Source organism: Lactuca saligna, chromosome 5, assembly GCF_052625555.1.
Source record: "Lactuca saligna cultivar CGN05327 chromosome 5, ASM5262555v1, whole genome shotgun sequence".
NCBI classification, from domain to species: domain Eukaryota; kingdom Viridiplantae; phylum Streptophyta; class Magnoliopsida; order Asterales; family Asteraceae; genus Lactuca; species Lactuca saligna.
In genome coordinates this window covers 254,439,519-254,458,990 of record NC_136421.1, presented here as the reverse complement: position 1 = coordinate 254,458,990, position 19,472 = coordinate 254,439,519, and the positions used below count along the sequence as shown (strand labels likewise).

The window sequence follows — 19,472 nt, the reverse complement described above, 5'->3', positions numbered from 1 at the left end:
CCCACATTCTAATTGCTGTTTGGCACATGGTTCTAAGTTTCAGTTGTAACCAAACAAGGGCACAAGGAATTTCAAACGGTACGAAAAAGATTTGGGCACGTGCAAAGGATTCGTCTCACACCCACGTGTGCTGACGTATTCATTGAATACACCATAACTTCTAATCGCGCTTTTACAGGCGACGTTTTGGGTTCCTCATCATCACGTTTTTCTCTCTCTTGAGAACGGTATAAATAAGAAGTGATCGTGTTCTTTGGCAGTTACCTCTCAAAGCATTATCTCTCTGAAAAAGTTACCACTGTTCATCTTCTTCCAAAAACTCAACAATGGCGACTTCTTCTTCCGCTCACGATCAATCTGCTTCTTCTTCTTTTCTTACAATTAAACCAAATCAGAACATGATCATAGAGTTATCTCTATTCGTCTATGACTCATACATGCTCTATGTGGTGGAATGCCTCAAATATTCCCCATTGGTATTGGCACTGACGCAGGTGGAGGCCGTTCCTATGTCCCTGCTATCTCAAGTCTACACCACGGCTAGCTACGACAGAAACAAAGACCGTATCTACTTTTCTATTCACGACAAGAAGACTTCCGTTTCCAAAGCACGGTTTTGCTCTCTTCTAGGGCTTGTCGTGGACGCTTCTGTCATCTCACCAGACTTCATCACCACCGCCCAGATCTTTACGATGATGTATGAGATGGGGTATACAGATGTTCTAACATCTATTGCCAAGGTCAAGAAATCATGTCTTCCATCTCAGTGGAATGGACTGCTTACTCTTTTAATTAAGGGTTTAGCGGAGCGATGTGGTGGTTCCGATACCACCAGCAAAGGGTTTCTTACAATGTTGTACGGTCTTTACAACGGTATTAATCTTGACTATGGGTCTATTCTCTAGGCTCAAGTGGTTCAGAGTCTCAACACTACAGCAAGGCACTCAGAGATTTCATGCGCCAGGTTTTGGACCCTCATCACCAGAAGGGATATTGATTCTCTTGACATCCCAGTCATGAAGGATGTTCTTACGGCTTCAATTGCCACATACCACACCAAGAAAATCATTCTCTCAGATCCAAGTAAGTTCGAACACTATGGACTCATCCCTGAGTCCATGTACAGATGCGTCACGCCCCACAGCAAGATTATGGCGGACTACAGCTCAAGAACCCCCTGCCTCCTAGGGTTCTCTCTGAGGAACAACGTGCTGCTCTTGAGGCTCTGGATCAACCTGCCAACCGGGGCAAAAGAGTGAGCAAAAAGGAAAAGGCTAAGAAGAAAGAACCCGCACCCCAACAGGAGAAAAAGAGAAGGTCCTCCAAACGCAAATCCGAAGCAGAGGCACCTTCTCAGTCCAGAACGAAAAAGATTAAGAAGATGGCTAAAAGAGCCAAAGGATCTCCTTCTTCTAAATCAGAACAGAATGCTCCATCCGAAACAGAAGCTGCTGATCATCAACCCGAAACTACACCCGTTTCGTCTCCACAAAATCCATCCTCACCTGTCTCTCCTCATATTCCTAACTCACCCACCCCACCTAAATCTCCCCAACTTACCAAATCACCTTCTCCTCCTTCTTCTCCAAAATTTCCCACTCCAACCCAATCACCCAAACAGAACCTCACAAGTTCTGTTCCAACATCCATTCCTCAAACCTCAACCGAACCTACAATTCCCTTCTCCGTTTCTCAACCTTCATCTTCTATCTCCAAGCCCATTATCACAGAATCTGTCACCATCACCACCACCCAACCACCAGTAACGGTCAACGTATCTGATACGGGGGCTGCTTCTGTGGTTGAAACCCCAGTTATCAACCTTCAATCCTCCCCTTCTCCATCCTCCAACTCCGGTGCTACCTTAGGGGGTGATGATGAAGAATTTGATTCCATCTATTACAGCCCTTACCGGATCCCTACCGACACCGACGCAGATACCCCTGTGTCAAGTCAGCAACTTCAAGAGATTCACACCAAACTCGATAGTCTGCTGGCTGACAGTAAAGCTTATGGGGGTGCTGTGCTGAAGGCTTTTATCGAGTCAGCGATCCAGACTTACACCGAAGCCTTGGATCGTTCTACTGACGCTGTAGAGAATTCAGCGGCCTCGTGCTCCAAAGCCACTAAGGAAGTTTCTCAGGTTATTCATACAACTCAGATCTTTCTTGATTCTCTCAAGGCTCATGCTGACTCTAATGCTTCCAAATTTCAAGCGTCAGTAGACTCGTTCTCAGCCACCCTTCAGGGAGAAACCACGAAATTTGAGGCTCTGCGTGCTGACCTCAAAACTGAATCCACTTCTCTTCTCAAATCTTTGGATTCACGTTTTGCCTCTCTGGCAGCCGAGAGCACCCTGAAGGAAGAAGTTATCAAGCACCAGGCGACTATTGACTTACAGAAGGTTCAACTGGCCCAGGCACAACAAGAAATCACTTTGCTTCAAACTCAACGGGCAGTTCTTCAGAGTTGCGCTGGTGACGTTAAAAATCTGTTAACAGGCGTTCTTGACTCCCATGATCCCTTCCTAACCCTCACTATTCGTCAGCATCTCCAGGCGAAACTCCTTCCGGCAATCACTATCCTAAGTGAAATGAAGGGTGTCTCGGAGAAGCCTGTTCTTCCGAGACAAGGGGGAGAGGAAGGTATGTCCAAAACAGAACCGAAGGGTAATGTAGCTTCGGGTTCTGGTAAACATGTCCAAGTTGAGAGCGAATCAGAATCAGATGAAACCATTACTGAAGCTCTTCAACGCAAGAAACGGGACAGAGAGCTTGATGAAACATTGAAAATAGCTCGTGAGGCAGAAGCCAGAGAAAGGAAAATCCGGGAGGATGAGGAGGCTATTCAAGCTAAAAAAGACTCTGTTCCCAGATTGGGACAGAGACACACTCATCACTCAAGCAATTGAGTTTCCTTCTATTTATTGGTTGGAACCGATTGCATCTTTTGAGTGTGAAAATTCTAGAGACTCGCAGTTCGACATGCCCATTACGCGTAAAGCCTTCACTTTTCACTGCTTTAATGTCACTGCAAACATCCCTCATCCGAACCCGAAGGTTGACAGGGAGCTTATCGATTTCTATCTGAAATTCGGTCAACCTCAGTACCTTACATGGAGTGCCCAGAAAATTATTAAAGTTAAGGTACTGAAACCAACCCAGGCTGGGAAATTTGTGAACGTCAATTTCAAAATCAACAGAGGAACTGCCAACACCGAACATCTTATTTCTCTGGCAGATCTTCCCAGTCTGAACCCCCACGATTGGATCTTGCTATACAACATTCTTCTCTCCAACCAGAGAGAATATGAACCAATTCTTTCTCATCTTAAAAGAATGTTGGCTTCCTATGTCCATGAGCTCGCCACTATGGATCAGGAAATAGCAAAGGTGATGAACAAGAAACCAACTGTCAAACCCACTTCCAAAACCGGAGATGTCCATAAAATGAAGTTGGGGCAGATCGATTCTTCCAATCTGACAGTTATGTTCACAAGGGGTGATAAGCACAAGTTTCTGTTTGCGTTGGTAGACAAGCATCTGTTCTCTACAGAGTGTCTGGAGCACATCATTAATATCATTCACCGATGCAAACAGAACACAACAGCAGATAAGAAGAACTTTACAGATATGCTTCGTTGGTATATTACCTTCAGGCATCATATTCTGGCTTTGATACCGAAATTTTTTGAAACGGTAAAGAAGCCATCTGCTTTGAAGAGAGAGTGAAGATCTCGCCCCAAATTGACGTAAAGGGGGAGATTGTTGGGCTTAGAAGATTGCGTCTTTTGGGCTCGTCTATTTATAACTTTTTGTATTACGGTTTGGGCCTGTCCAACCGTGTGTCTTTTATGCTTTGTATATAAGCTTATGCTTGCATGCATATTAGGTTAAGGTTTTAGAGATCTGAGAATACGATATTTTCCAGACGACAAAAGGTTTATTTGATCATACTTGTAACCTTCCAATCCTCTACAGTTGATGTTCTTAATCGAGCTCTTCTGAGGATTTTGTTTTAATCATTCGACACGTTTGATTCATTCTTGTTCTATAATTTTACTGTGTTTATATCGTCATTGTCTTCATAACTTGTTCAAGATCTTATCGATCTTCATAGATTAAAAGATTCTTTAATCTCATCAGACAGCGTTTAGGATGCGTTATAGGCATTATGAGTTTGTGGTGATGCCTTTCGGGCTCACCAATGCTCCGGCAGTGTTCATGGATCTCATGAACCGGGTATGCAGGCCGATGTTGGATCGGTCGGTGATCGTATTTATTGATGACATTTTGGTATATTCGAGATCTAGGGAGCAGCATGAGGAGCATTTGAGGGAGATCCTCGGAGTTTTGAGATTAGAGAGGCTTTATGCCAAATTCTCCAAGTGTGATTTCTGGTTGCGAGAGGTCCAGTTCCTAGGACATCTTGTTAACCAAGATGGGATACTAGTCGATCCGACCAAAGTGGAGGCAGTGATGAGTTGGGAGGTGCCGAGGTCACCCTCCGAGATTCGGAGTTTTCTAGGGTTGACCGGTTATTATCGGAGATTTATCAGGGATTTCTCTAAGATCGCAGTGCCACTCACTAGGTTGACCTGAAAGGGTGTTGCTTTTTCATGGGGTCCTGAGCAGCAGGCCTCCTTTGAGACGCTTTGCCAAAGGTTATGCGAGGCCCCGGTGTTAGCCCTCTGGAGGGAATGGAGAACTTTGTTGTATACTGTGATGCATCGATTTTGGGGTTGGGAGCGGTGTTGATGCAGAGAGGGCATGTGATAGCGTATGCATCGAGGCAGTTGAAGCCTCATGAGACGAGGTATCCCACCCATGACCTAGAGTTGGGGATAGTGGTGTTCGCCCTCAAGATTTGGCGCCATTATTTGTATGGGGTTTGGTGTACGATATACACGGACCATAAGAGTCTGAAGTATTTGATGGATCAGCCCAACCTAAATATGCGGCAGAGGAGGTGGTTGGATGTGGTTAAGGATTATGATTGTGAGATCCTGTACCATCCGGGCAAGGTTAATGTGGTAGCCAACTCCCTGAGTTGTCGGGCGGAGAGTCCCCCGTTGCGAGGTGTATGTTTGCGTTTGACCGTGATGACTCCGGTGTTGGACACCATTCGACGAGCACAGGCTGAGGCAGTGAGGTCGGAAAACCAAAAGAGAGAGCGATTTGTTGGATTGGTATCGGAGTTCGTTACCGATGGTCGGGGGCTTATGACTTTTCAGGGGCGTATTTGGGTACCGTTCGTGGGAGGTGCGCGTGCCATTTTGATGGAAGAGGCTCATCGGTCGAAATTCTCGATCCATCCTGGGGCCACTAAGATGTATTTGGATTTGAAGAGGGAGTATTGGTGGCCCTGTATGAAGAGAGATGTTATGTGGTTCGTTGAGAGGTGCTTAACCTGCCGCAAGGTTAAGGCCGAACATCAGAGACCGCATGGTAAGTTGCAACCATTGGAGGTTCCCGAATGGAAGTGGGAACAGATCACCATGGATTTCATCACCAAATTGCCAAGGACTGCTCAGGGAGTTGATGCAATTTGGGTGATTGTGGACAGGTTGATGAAGAGCGATCACTTCCTTGCCATCAGTGAGAGTTCTTCCGCAGAGAAGTTAGCAGAGATATATGTGAGGGAAGTGGTATCTCGGCATGGGGTGTCGATCTCGATTGTCTCCGACCGGGCTGTGCGTTTCACTTCCAGGTTCTGGAAGAAGTTTCATGAGGAGTTGGGTACTAGGCTGCATGTTAGTACCACATATCACCCCCAGACAGACGGACAGAGTGAGCGGACGATTCAGACCCTCGAGGACATGCTCTGAGCATGTGTATTGGATTTCGGGGGAAGTTGGGATATGTATTTGCCGTTGGCCGAGTTTTCTTACAACAACAACCATCATTCGAGCATCGGTATGCCACCCTTTGAGCTGTTGTACGGGAGGAAGTGTCGGACCCCCATTTGTTGGGGAGAAGTCGGGCAGCGCGTTATGGGCAACACTGAGATAGTACTTCAGACGACAGAGCAGATACAGCAGGTCAAACAGAGGTTACTGACTGCTCAGAGTCGATAGAAGAGTTATGCGGACAGACGTTGGTCCGAACTTGAGTTCCAGGTCGATGATTTTGTGCTCCTGAAGGTCTCTCCTTGGAAGGGAGTGATCTGATTCAGGAAGAGGGGCAAGTTGGGGCCCCGATATATCGGACCATTTCGGGTAGTCGCGAGGGTAAGCAGGGTAGCCTATCGCTTGGATTTGCCAGCAGAGTTGGGGCAGATTCATGACACTTTGCGTAAGTGTATAGCCGATGAGTCGGCAGTGGTTACATAAGATGATTTTCAGGTGGATGTGAGCCTGAATTATGCTGAGAGACCAGTGGCCATCAGAGATCGGAAAATCAAAGTTCTGAGGAACAAGGAGGTACCTTTGGTCTTGGTTCAGTGGCAGCACCGGAAGGGGTCCGAGATGACGTGGGAACCGGAGCGTGAGATGCGAGAGCATCATCTGGAGTTATTTGCAGAGTGAGACTTCGAGGGCGAAGTCTAGTTTAGTGGGGGAGAATTGTAACAGCCCGGGATTTCCAGGTATTTATTTTGGCTTATTTTTGGGAATTGTGAGTGGACTCGGCGACTTGGAGCTCAAACTCGCCGAGTAGGATCGTGGTATTGGGAACGGTTTCGCGTCCGAACTCAGCGAGTCCACGCTGTATGGTGAAACCCTAATTTCCGGGGTTTGAGACCTATTTAAAGGGCCTTATGGCCGTCATTTGTGCTCACCCAACCCTTAGAGAGAAACCCTTGAGTTCTTGAACGTTTTAAGAGAGAAAGGAAGCATTTCTTGACCTTGTGTGTGTTATTTAGCAAAGAAGGAGGAGGTTCTAGACAAGAGGAAGCAAAGGAGGTTGCTATACTGTGGATTTGAAGCTTAGATCATCGATCTAGAGGATGACTATAGCTCGGGAGATCGAGCACTAGTGATTTCAGGATTTACGACTTACCGAGACACACGAGGTGAGTCTTCTCACTATACTTTACCTTGAGTAGGTAACCAGAGTTATGTGACAGAGTATTTGTATGCTATGTATGTTATGTGTTGTACTGCATTACTTCTATGTGACTTATGTTGTGCATGTTTACAGAGTTAGAACCGTAAGGTTCACAGAGTTAGAACCTGAGGGTTCACAGAGTTGGGTGCACGGACCCATAGAGTTATAGCCTCGAGTGGATAATATGTGTTATATGTGGTATTTTGGGGAACTCACTAAGCTTTGTGCTTACAGTGTTTGATGTTATTTGTTTCAGGTACTAGTGACAATCGCGGGAAGGCGCCGACTTGATCAGTACACACGCATGGGAGTTATGATTTTGAGATCTTAGGATTTTGTATTTACTTGAATTGGATAATTAAATATGGTTGTTTTCTGAATATTAAATGAATTATGTTTTATAAAAATTTGAAAAATTTGTTTTCAAATTTACGGCGTTACACTAATATATTCTTATACATCCGAACATAAATACAAATTCATACATAAGCTTATATACTAAAAGTATTATATATTTTAATATAATTATACATATTCTAAAAGATTATCAACAAAAATGAATAAAATTCTTAAAAAATAACAACATTATTAAAATGTGAGTATGATCAAACTTTATTCATTCTTCAATATTATTAGGTCTTCAACTCATTCTTCCAACCATTCCTATCACAAATATAACGAAAACTAATAATGGTTAAAAACATGTTACTTGCAATTAACTATCACTTTATATATTCTGGTAGAATACATAAAATATAAGAGAATGCATAGAATATATTCTGGCAGATCTAAGTTGTGAGAAGAATGAAATTTGAAACCCTAGATTTACCAGCACTCGCTGGCCAAAATCTCAGAATTCTATTGTATATTATTCTACCAGAATATAAACATTCTTTGAATATTCTAACAGAGTAATATAGTTGTCGCATAATATTCTTAAGGAATGAATCACCTGTTTTTCAGTGCCAATTATCAAAGTTTCATGCCTCGAATTTCATCCCATTAGAGAGAATATGGACTTTTGTATCCTATAATCTACAAACTGGATATATCTTGTAGCTACGATTATCAAAATTTCTGGAATAAAACATAAATAATGGTTAGGAAATTGTTCAATACTTCTGTTGGAAAGATAATAAATGTTTGATGATATGTCAACAAATATAATTGAAGTTGTAATCAAGATACTAAAATAATAATAATAATAATAATAATAATAATAATAATAATAAATTATGTGTCATATCATGGAGTTTAATCCTTAATAAAAAAAAATTCACAAATAACAACGAAAACCATCCAACACAAAACATTATTAAATAATCATTAAACTAAAAGCACAATTACAATGTACAATTCTAACAGAATGTGTATATGATATAAAATGTACATATTTAGTTATGAACTATAAAATCAGATGCATTTCCATGCTTACCGCCACATAATTTACTATAATTTATTATAAAGGATGGTCAATTCATAGAACACAAGTCTTACCTCGTAAACGTGCTTTGAGTGTTCATATATAAAAAATCCACCTTTCAAATGTGGCTACAACAGGGGATTTAAAATCAAAATAAAACAATAAAAAAAATCAAATATGACCATTCTTGTTCATTACAACTAAATTGCATTATAAATTAGTAAAAAAAATACCTAGTTGAAACCAATGGATATTCCCTTTAATATATCAAATCCCATGACAATTCTTTAAATCGTAGGGCTTGTGCTAAAGAAATTTCATCCATAATGACACATGTATTGAACAAAATATGACTATAAAGATGTCCGCTTATCAACATCGTGGCTGAAGATGAAAGAATGAAATTGAAGTAATAACATGAGTATCAAGCCAATCAAGAGAGGATACCATGAAGTGTTCAAATTTAAGTATAAAAAGAATTAAATCAATAGACGAAGCATCATCAAACGTTTCAGCATAAAGTAAATCAAACAATGGGCTGATGAAATACACATGGAACAAAAAAAAACACAAAAATTTTGGAGACTAGCAATAAGAGCAAAATTCGAATTCAAAATCAATTTGTATAACATCGTGATTGATAATCGTTATTGTTAAACCAATAAACAATAGAAAAAAAAACACAATGGATTTTAGAATTCACGTACATATTGAGTAATGGTGGCATAGGGTTTTGAAGATACAAAAGGGGTAGAGGATTATACTAGTCTGTGACGCCATCATCGCCGAAAAGGAGCGAAATCCGGCCTGTTATCAAATATTCTTTCAGTCAACTGTCTTCCTTGTTTCTCTTGGTCTGGAGTATGTGTTGGTGTTTAGGTGGTTGGAGTATGTGTTGGTGTTTGGGTGGTTTAGTCGATGGAATGGGGGGTTTTAGGGTTAGGGATGTTGGTTTTATAGGGTTTAACTAATTAAGGAGAGATTAAATGAATGATTTTTTTACCATAATTAGATATACTAATTACCATTATACCCTTTTTTAATTTATTTAATGATTTATTATTTCCTTAATTATCATTGGTGCATACATACACACAATAGTTGCTAGAAACATTTGAACATAGCTCTCTCTCTCTCTATACTACACACATATATATATATATATATATATATATATATATATATATATATATATATATATATATATATGAGTTAGTTTACAAGTGGTTATAATATGCAATGGTCTATAAAATAAAGAAGTAGAAGGAAGAAATTTAACTATGATATGGCTTAACATGTTCCTTAGTTGATAATCGGGTTTTATTTATATGTTAAAAAATAACATGATCTTATATGAGTGTTTGACTTATCTTTCTAACTAATAAAAGAAATACAGTTAACTTTTTTAACCAATAATAACAACATATTTATCTTTTTGTCAAATAAAAAAACATAATTTTCCTTTTAACCAATTATAGCAACATACTATCTTTTTCACCAATAATAACACCATACTTATCTTTTTAACCGATAATAGCAATATGCTTATTTTCTTTAGCCAATAATATAAGTTTATTTGTATTTTTAACCAATCCATATTAGTTTCAGCTTTGAACTTTATATTAACATTAACAATAAATAATAATTTATTTACTTAGGGGTGAGCATGGTGCGGTTTGGTGCGGTTTTCAGACCAAACCGAACCGCAAACCGCATGGTGCGGTTTTTGCATTCTTAAAACCGTTGGGTGCGGTTTTGTAATGGTTCGGTTTTTCGGTTTTTAAATGCGGTTTCGGTTTGTATCGATGCGGTTTCGGTTTTTAAACCGTGTTAAGAATTTGGTGCAGTTTTTTTATGTTTTTTTGTGCGGTTTTTTAAAACTGTAAGAACTCAAATCATGTGCATATAAGCTTGTATTGTGCTGTTTTTTTTAATACATTCATTTTCAACTCAAAACAAAATTACATAATCAAAAATTGTAAGTCGCTTAAAACACAACTTGTGACCACTCTCACAAACTAATTAATGATTGAAGGTTGGTTGATTTTGACTTAATTTGTTAAAAGCTTATTACATGTAATCGATTAGTACGTTTGGCTAACAATAGAACATTTCTTTTGCACCCCATATAATTTTATACAAACACAAAATAAACATATAATAAATATATTATCGATTATAACTATTTTAAATAGAATGTATATAATATACATTGATTGATTTATTACTATACACGTTTGCGGTGCGGTTCGGTTTTGATGGACCGGTTTTTAGGATAGAAACCGCACCGCATCGTTGACCTTCGGTTTTTGCAAAAATTAAATCCGCACCATTGGTTTTTGCATTGGTTGCGGTTTATTGCGGTTTTTCTTTAATCGGTTCGGTTTTTGCTCACCCCTTACTGGTTAACCGGTTCACGTATTACATTAGTTGGATTGGAGAGGCAGGAATTATGTTTTATGCATATTCAATGAAGGAAAAGCCCAAAACCCTTTTTACTCGATTTCTTCTTGGTGTCATCGGTTGCATTAATTTCTTTATAACTTTCATGATTATAAGGTGAAACTGAATTAATCGGATATTTTTCAACTGAATTAACCGGATATTTTTCAAGCAACAAAGGCCTGAGGTCCCCGCTATACACCTTATTAACATACTTAGGAGGCTCAAGAATAAGAGCTTCTTGCTTTTTCACAATGTATTGTGGGGTTTCAACAATCATAGATTTTGTTGCAGGTAAAAACCGATTCATCAGATAATCACGAGTTTGTACATCTGAAGAAAATGAAAGATTCCAAATTGCTATTTTGTTCACTAAAATTGCAGGAAAACAGCACGGAAAGTGTTTCAATGGCGTCACGATGAACATCGCGCATCAATCGGGAAATTTTGGATGTGTTTTTCTCGGATTTTTTTCCGGTGTTTCGCTTTTCCGGAGATTTGTTTCAGGTAAACGGAATTGCTGCTGGTTTTGTGCCTTTTGGTTCGGGTTCCCATTAAGATCGAGGAACTGGAAGGGATTGTTGTCTTGTTGGCCTTGATTTTCTACTGGAATTGTTAGATAATCCTTCTAATTTGGAAGAGGCGCATTCAAATCGAGTTGTTTTTCATCCATTTTTCTAAGTGTTCCCCAGATTATGTAAACTAGAAATTCAACAAGAATGAGAAATGTTGAAAGTAATACTGATTTCTCGAAGTTTGCAGAAATATAAAAAGAAATCAGAAGAGAATTCCAAATCTCATACTTGGTTTTGGAAATAACTCAAATAAGGGGACAGGGAAAACCCTAAAAGATGATGGAAGCATATAACTTTATGGGGATTCAAAATTTGCAGAAAAATATGAATAATGATGTATGAACTAGGTATTCAAAGTTTGAGAATTTTGATTAAAACTAATATAATTATACAGTGAGTTCTTGAATCATCAACAAGAATATAAATATATAGTTATACAGAGAAGAATTTCACCAAACTGCTAAAAAGTAAGAGAATAAAGATTTGCTAAAAACAGAAATTATGAATAACTAAATTTCAGACATGAAAGCTACAAAATACTTCACCAAACCACATAAAAGAGTAAAGAATATAAAATTATGCTCCAGATTGAGTAAGATTACATGTGTCGTTCTTGGATAATATGAAATTATAACTAAAGAACATGAGAAGTTTCGAAACTGACATTCTTCAAGAAAACCATTTCCGAAAATGGCAAGTTAAACCCAAACAGATTGATTGTGTTTATGTACAAAGAAATATTTCAAATTTGAAACCCAGATTTATTCTTGGTGATGAAGAAGAACAGAGAATGTTGAAAGTATTGAAGAGAAAAAAGTATTCACCGGAAGGGAGGTGATTGGAGGATTGGATTTCACTTTACTGGATGACCTCTTCAATTTTTACAAAATGATTTTCTTGGCATAGAAGTTAGAATGCAAAAAAAAAAAAAAAAAAAAAAAAAAAAAAAGGTTCAATTTATAAGGTTTTGATGACAATAACCCATGTTAAAAAGGTAAAGAATTTCATTACAAATGGAAGTAATTAAAAATTAAGTGCTTAATACTCTTGAAACTCTATTACTATCCAGTGACATTGGCATATAATAGAACAAACATAATCTTATATTACAAAGCAAATTACATTTTCAAAATGCAGTGAAAGATATTATTACTAACCGTTGAAAAACAATCCACAAGACATAGAATATAGATTCATTTCTTCCAACCTCATCCACTTATTTTTGTGAAAGCAACCTGCCAACCCACAAGATATGGATTGATCACCTAACATAACACCCCTAATTTAACGATGACCTAGAATCACCATTGAAAGTCAAATGGAACATTCATGACACCCAACTAGTCTTCTAAATTCACGCTCTTTCTAAACATGATTATAGCCTCATAAATGATGTTTGGATCAGTAAGAATCTCGGAAACACTCTCCCTTTTCATGCATTTTGTACCCCAAGCAAACAGCTTTGGACAATCGTTCTTAAGACTGAAGTTCCCAAGGGTCTCATATGTATAAAAATGGTGGTAGTAGGAAATTAATGCAATATCAACATGCCCAAAGGCATCACCCATAAAAAATGGCTTCTCCCCAAGCTCCCCTTCGAACACTTTGAGACACCCTAAGAATTCCTGTCTTGCCTTTTCCATCTCTTCACCTTTTGAGCCCATAATTAACTTCATTCCAATCTCATAAATCTGCATTTTGTTTTTTGTTAACAACTTTCTAAGTTAGTAATTAATTAGTTACTACTATTACTATTATTTCATAACAAATCATTGTGGAAACGGAATTTACCTTATCAGTATAGTCAGCCCAGAATCTGGCTTGAGATCTGAGATAAGGATCAGAAGGCAACAATGGAGATTTATCCTTCCATGTCTCATCAATGTACTCAACTATGATTTTAGATTCACACACGTGTCTTCCATTGTGAATCAAAACTGGGATTTTCTTATAAATCGGATTGAGTTTGAGAAGAAGAGGGCTTTTGTTGTGTGGTATGTCTTCTTGTCTGTACTCATACTTGATGCCCTTTTCAGCCAAAGCAATTCTAACCTTTGCACTAAACATGCTTAGCTGCCACCCCAACACCACCACCTCCGTTTCTTCCATACACAATTTTTTTTCTTCTTCAATTCCGATTACAATCACTATCAATGAAGTTGACCCAAAAAGTACAGAGAAACTTTCGCCATATTAAGTAACGAGAGAGTGAATATATAGACAATTATTTGAGTGGTTTTTAATTATTTTTTTTAAACAAACCCTCATAGGGTACATAGAGTTGTGTGGGGTCCTACACCGTATGTATGGCGGGTGGTTGTTTAAGAATTTTGTCAACTAACCAACACAATCGTCTCCCTTTTTTTTTTTTTTTTTTTTTTTTTTTTCATTTAATTCGTTCCATTTCGGACACATGGTGAAAATGATCGCATGGTCGAGAGGGAGACAACAATTCATTCAACTTTATCAATTAACAGGGCCTGCATCACCAAGAATTAATGAGGAGAAAAAGATTTTTTTTATTGAACTGTATGTGTTATAAAATTATTACATATTCAACAGCAGGAATAAATTTTGAAGACATTGATTATTGTCCACAAATAATTTATCACGTGTTGTTGTCCACATGAAATTTCTATTGGTGTAGTACTATGACAAGCATTACTAGAAGGGTGTAATGGCTATATCTACCCCAATCTATTTTTTCTATTTCTTCATGCTCTCCTTTTCATATTATATTTTTTGTTTTTAAGTGTTTTTTTTAGCTCATTAACTCTTTTTAACTAGTCTTATACCTGTCTAGTGGCCGGCTTGATCGATGTAAAAACAATTGATTGATTATTTGATTCTAGTACTTTCATTTATAGCATCAAACATAGATAAGTATGTTGCTATTAATGGCTAAAAAATAAGTATGATGTTAGTATTGTTATTATTGGATAAATACGTTCTTATTATTGGTTAAAAAGATAATTGTGATACTATTAATGGTTAAAAAACAAGTATGATGCTAGTATTGGTTAAAAAGCTAAGTGCATTGCTATTAATGGTTTAAAAACATAAGAATGTTGCTATTATTGGTTAAGATAATATAAATAATTATAACTAATCTATTTAAAGATCAAAAAATCATATAAGCACATTGATATATCCAACGTCTCGACAAGTATAACACTAGTTTCACTTAATCGTAAAGGACATGTGAAGGCTTAGCCGTAGGTATGCAAATCCTTAGTGGATATTTCCTTGGGATATTATCTTTTGTGGTAATGCCTGACATACCATTATTCTGTATGTGCATTGTTTACCATGTATGATCTAACTTGTTATATTATCAACTAGGTGTAACACTCGTGTATTACATGAGTTAATTAAAAAAATTAAATATAAGAATTTAAATATTTAAGAACTTTGGATTTATAAGAAAATAAGAAAAAATAATGAATTATTTAAATTGATCTTTTATCTTTTAAATTTTAAATAAATAAACAAAATAACTAATAGGCTTTAATTTGAAATTTTAAAATAAAAAGATAAGTCCATTAATAAAATTCATATTCATTTATTACTATATTTATTGTAATTATTACATTAGATTATTATTTGTAATTTATTAAAATAGAAAAAAAAATCATAAAATGACATGTAGAAAAGAAATTAATTCAAAATAACCACAAAATAACATTTAGTAAATTAATAAGAATATGACATGTGACAAAAAAACCTTAATTTATTAGAATAGATTTATCATTTATGTATAAGAGTACACATTTTGTATGAAAACTGGGTTTTATACTTTTATAAGATAAACTTTATTTGATATAATTGTTTTTGTAAAAGTGAGATGTAACATTTTTTAGGAAAAGAGGTACAAAAAAGTAGAATATTGCCAATCAATCATTTCGGTTGCTTCACATATCGTGTTGACATTTCTCCCTTACAACGCTTGGGTTACTGGAAAATCTAACTTGGTTTAATATGTAAAGATCACTGTATGCTTTTGGCAAAAAAGAGTATGTTTCTGGAAAAGTATATAAAATGTTAGTTTTAGTAAGCAAGACCCAAATTAGACAAAATATGAGTATATACTCATCTATCAAAAAATTGTTTAAGGACAACAAAATTTATATTCAATAATTGGAAAACAGTTTTCTAGAAAAACTGTCCAGGTAATTTGAGTTGAGTTATCCGGTCGAAACTGGCCTTAGGTAGTTTAGAAAGACAACCAAGGCTGCTAGATCGACAACTTTTGCTATCAGCGAGCTAGAGCTTCCTCCGAGCTGTCTTAACCTAGATCCACAACATGTATGTTTCTTCAATTTTCCTTCCTTTTGATGAAGTCTTTTCACTACATTCCAAGTCCAAAAATTGAAATTTTTTTAAAAAAAGTAATTGTTAATGAGATTTTTTTAATATTTTCCCTATTAAATATCGAGGCTATATTTTATTGATATAGGTTTAGGCAACCATTACTTTTTTTAAAATCTTTCAAATTTTTATTTTTTATTTTTTATGTCCCAATTAAGGGGGTGTTTGGATTAGATTTTTAACTTATTGCTTATAGCTTATTTGTGGTGGGAATAAGCAATAAACAATAAGCATGGAGAGAGATGCTTATTAAAATTAGCTTATTTAACCTAATAAACTGGATTTTATCTAAATACTAAAATTAACTTATTATAGGAATAAAGAATAAGCACCTATTTTTTTCCTATCCATTCACCTAAGCATAACTTTTTCTAAAACCTTCCAATTTTTGGTTGCCTTAAGGTGCCGGTCAGGCGGTCACCTTAGTACACCTGCCCCCTGTTCGTCCTCCCCTCTTCTTCCTATCTCTCGATACAATTGCAGACACGTAAGCCCCCCTCCAGCTCCTACGAACCATATAGAGGATTCGATTGGATTTCTTAATAGAGAAGAACGATACCTGCAAGTCGGTCGAACCCCTTCAAACGCATATAAAGAAAAAATGGTGCGCAGGGGCTGCCTTGAAGTCTGATTTTCCCGCTAATTTCATGTATGGAGGCGATTACAGCGGTACTGACTACTGTTGGGAAATGATGAAAACGATGAAGGTCCGACGATGGTTAAGAACAGGCAAATCAGTAGGGTTAGTTTGTGGACAAGGTTCACATGGTACTGGGTTCGAATAGGTTCCAGAAGTCGTATCTTGTGTATTTATCCTTTGATTGTGGTGCTGCTTGTGCAAAATTGAATCTCGATTTACTCTCATATATGTTCAAAAAAATTGGAATTCCAGCTGTTGTAATTTTTTTTGGGTCAAATTCCAGCTTGGTTTTAGTATCAAATCCTTGAACCAATGGTTTTATTTTAGTTAATCTGAATCTTCGTTAAACTAAATTGAGTTGTAGGTTGACAATCATTGGAATTGGGTTTCATCACTACAACATCAACCTTTTTTTATTCTTTCCTGAGGTACATCATCTATTCACCTTCAGACTACAGCCATGTGCAGACCATGATCGTGTGTGTGTGTGTGTTATACATGTTTTGCAATTGGCTGGTGATCACAGGAAGGTTAAATTTGTGGTTATAACCGAGGTATATTAGTTTTTTTTTGTAGTTTATGTTGTGTGTGTTATGCATATGTTTGTTGTATTGGTGTGATCTAATATACCTGTTTTGCAATTGACTATGGTTTTTTGCTTTATACTAAAGGAAAAGTGACAGTGGGGTTCACACTTTTAATTAGCTATTCTTAAAGAAGACATGGATTCTATCATACCTGATGTTTAAAGGAGTATATGATTGCAGGTGTAAGTTCCTTCTTGTTGGTGTTCTTTGTTTGAGGTCCTTTGACCAATTTAAACCTTATGCTTTGTTCCCGAGTTTTTTTTTGTAAATTCAATAAAGAAAAGAGAAAGAAAATTTTGACAGAAAGAAAGGGAGGGGAAGGAAAATATTTATTATTCCTGTGTTTCTGAGTTTGAAGGAAATGAAAAAAGATGTAAGGAAAATTTTAAGTTTTTGTGTTCCAAAGTTAGGAGGAAAAAAGAAAATAAAACTTAGAATTTTCCTACCCCTCCCTTACTTCCCAAATCCGCTCAATTTGGAAGGAAAATATGACTCCAAAATCCTTTCCCTCCCCTCACTTTCCTTCCATTAATGAAAATCGGGAACACGATTTTCTTTCGACACCCCTCACTTTCCCTCTGTATCCTCCCATTTCCATCCTTAAGTAGAACTCGGGAACGAGGCGTAAGTGTTGTTGCAATGTTGGTGTGAAGAAGATGATCTGCTAATTGAACTTGGTGACGTATTAACCTGAAGAAAGGGGTAATGCCAATATTCAATGCCTAAATAATGGCTAGAGTGACACAAAAAATAAATAAGGGGCTTTTGCCAATCTAATGTGTAAAATATGGGACTTTTTTGGCATTTGCCCTATTTTATAAACCAAACTTACGTTTTATACAGCCTCGTAAACTTTGTGCGAATCAGGAAGTGTCTTGGAGATACTATCCCTTTGCATTCACCTTTTGGCCCATGCAATCAACTTTGGACACTTTTTTTCAATACTAAAATTTCCAAGGGACTCACATGCATAAAACCAAGAATAAAAGGTCACAAGTGTCTTCGGTGCCAACCAATTCTCTATCGCTTTGATCTTGGAAGGGTCCACATGTATACCCTCCTCGCTTATCACGTGACCTAGGAAAGTTACCTTCCAAATCCAGAATTCACACTTGGAGAATTTAGCGTACAACTTCTCCGTCCTTAGGGTTTCCAACACTAATCTCAAGTGTTGTTTGTGATCTTCTTTGCTTCTGGAATAGACAAGTATGTCGTCAATGAACACGATAACGAACTTGTCTAAAAAGGGGCGACACACCCGGTTCATCATGTCCATGAACACTGCCGGTGCGTTGGTTAGACCAAAGGGCATCACTACAAACTCGTAGTGACCATATCGAGTCCTGAATGCTGTCTTGGAAACATCACTCTCTTGAACTCGTAACTGATGTTACCCTGATCTAAGGTCTATCTTTGAGAAGTAATTGGCTCCCTGAAGTTGATCGAAAAGGTCATCGATTCGAGTGTTTAATTAATTACTTAAAACATTATACAATAAATAAAGTCTAGTTAATATGGTGATTAAATAATAAGAGTTTTATTTATATTCAATATTTTTGAGACCATAGTTAATTAGGTTATTATTGTGTCTCACTTTGCATGTTTTTAATTCCCGAATAATTGGATTATTCAAACAACCACAATCGATCATACTTTTGGAAGTAAGTAGCGAATTAAGAATGTCATGAATTGAATTGTAGATTGTCTATAGTGATTAGACATAATAATAGTTTTGCTGCAATGTTCATGAGTACTTGGAAAATGGGGATTTTAAGTATTGGATAAACCCATGTTTAGAGAATTACTTCATGTATTTTATCAAGAATAATTTTGAGATGATAATTTCATATATTCTTGAAACCGAGATATATTGGTTGTTGTTTACAAGTCAGTTTTTCATTGATAATATGTAAGCGCATCAGTAACTTGATGTTATTAATCGCATTGTTTTGCATGATTTGATGAGTGAATAGTTCAAGCATATAAGTCGAAGTTTATTCGTTCCTTTTTCCATAATGGGAAAAGTGATATATGCGGGCCCTTAGATGATTTGATAATGACATCTTAAGTGCTTCGCAAAGACTGGACTGAATTAATGTGTTCAATTGGTAATCTGATTTCAGTCGTTATAAATCAGAAATCGGGAAACAAATCATAGACATAGAGATTGATTACAATCCATGTCTCATTTCCATACGATATTTTGTAGAACGGAGGAATATTTGATCTCTTATCTTAGGACACGTAACTGACTGGGTCAGAGTTCGACAACGGCTTTGAGAGCTACAAATTTCTAGTCAGTTATTGAAGTTATATTAGCAACTATAGTTACTAGACTTATCCAAGTGGGATACTATTGGATTAGGTGTCTAAGCCCAAAACTATAATTAT

The 19,472-nt window shown here is 37.0% G+C and overlaps 1 protein-coding gene and 1 long non-coding RNA gene across 2 annotated transcripts; one reads left to right on the top strand and one right to left on the bottom strand.

Annotated features, from left to right (window-relative positions):
• The first annotated feature begins 11,124 nt into the window (after positions 1 to 11,124).
• Positions 11,125 to 11,658, top strand: LOC144998151 (uncharacterized). The gene is made up of 2 exons (XR_013660155.1): positions 11,125 to 11,205; positions 11,296 to 11,658. It is a non-coding gene; the product is annotated as an uncharacterized LOC144998151 (long non-coding RNA).
• Positions 11,659 to 12,568: 910 nt separating this feature from the next.
• On the bottom strand, positions 12,569 to 13,721 carry LOC145047411 (putative glutathione S-transferase parC). Its single transcript, XM_078995677.1, has 2 exons — positions 13,278 to 13,721; positions 12,569 to 13,177 (listed from the first exon to the last, which is right to left on the bottom strand). The coding sequence occupies exons 1-2, from the start codon at positions 13,593 to 13,595 to the stop codon at positions 12,827 to 12,829; spliced, it is 669 nt and encodes a 222-aa protein (XP_078851803.1). The 5' UTR covers positions 13,596 to 13,721; the 3' UTR covers positions 12,569 to 12,826.
• Between the last annotated feature and the right edge of the window lie 5,751 nt (positions 13,722 to 19,472).

Bases quoted from the DNA above. Each gene is read 5' to 3' on its own strand.
- LOC145047411 (XM_078995677.1), bottom strand. From the start codon at position 13,595: ATGGAAGAAACGGAGGTGGTGGTGTTGGGGTGGCAGCTAAGCATGTTT. The intron at 13,178-13,277 runs GTAAATTCCGTT...AACAAAATGCAG, and splicing joins GGGCTGACTATACTGATAAG to ATTTATGAGATTGGAATGAA.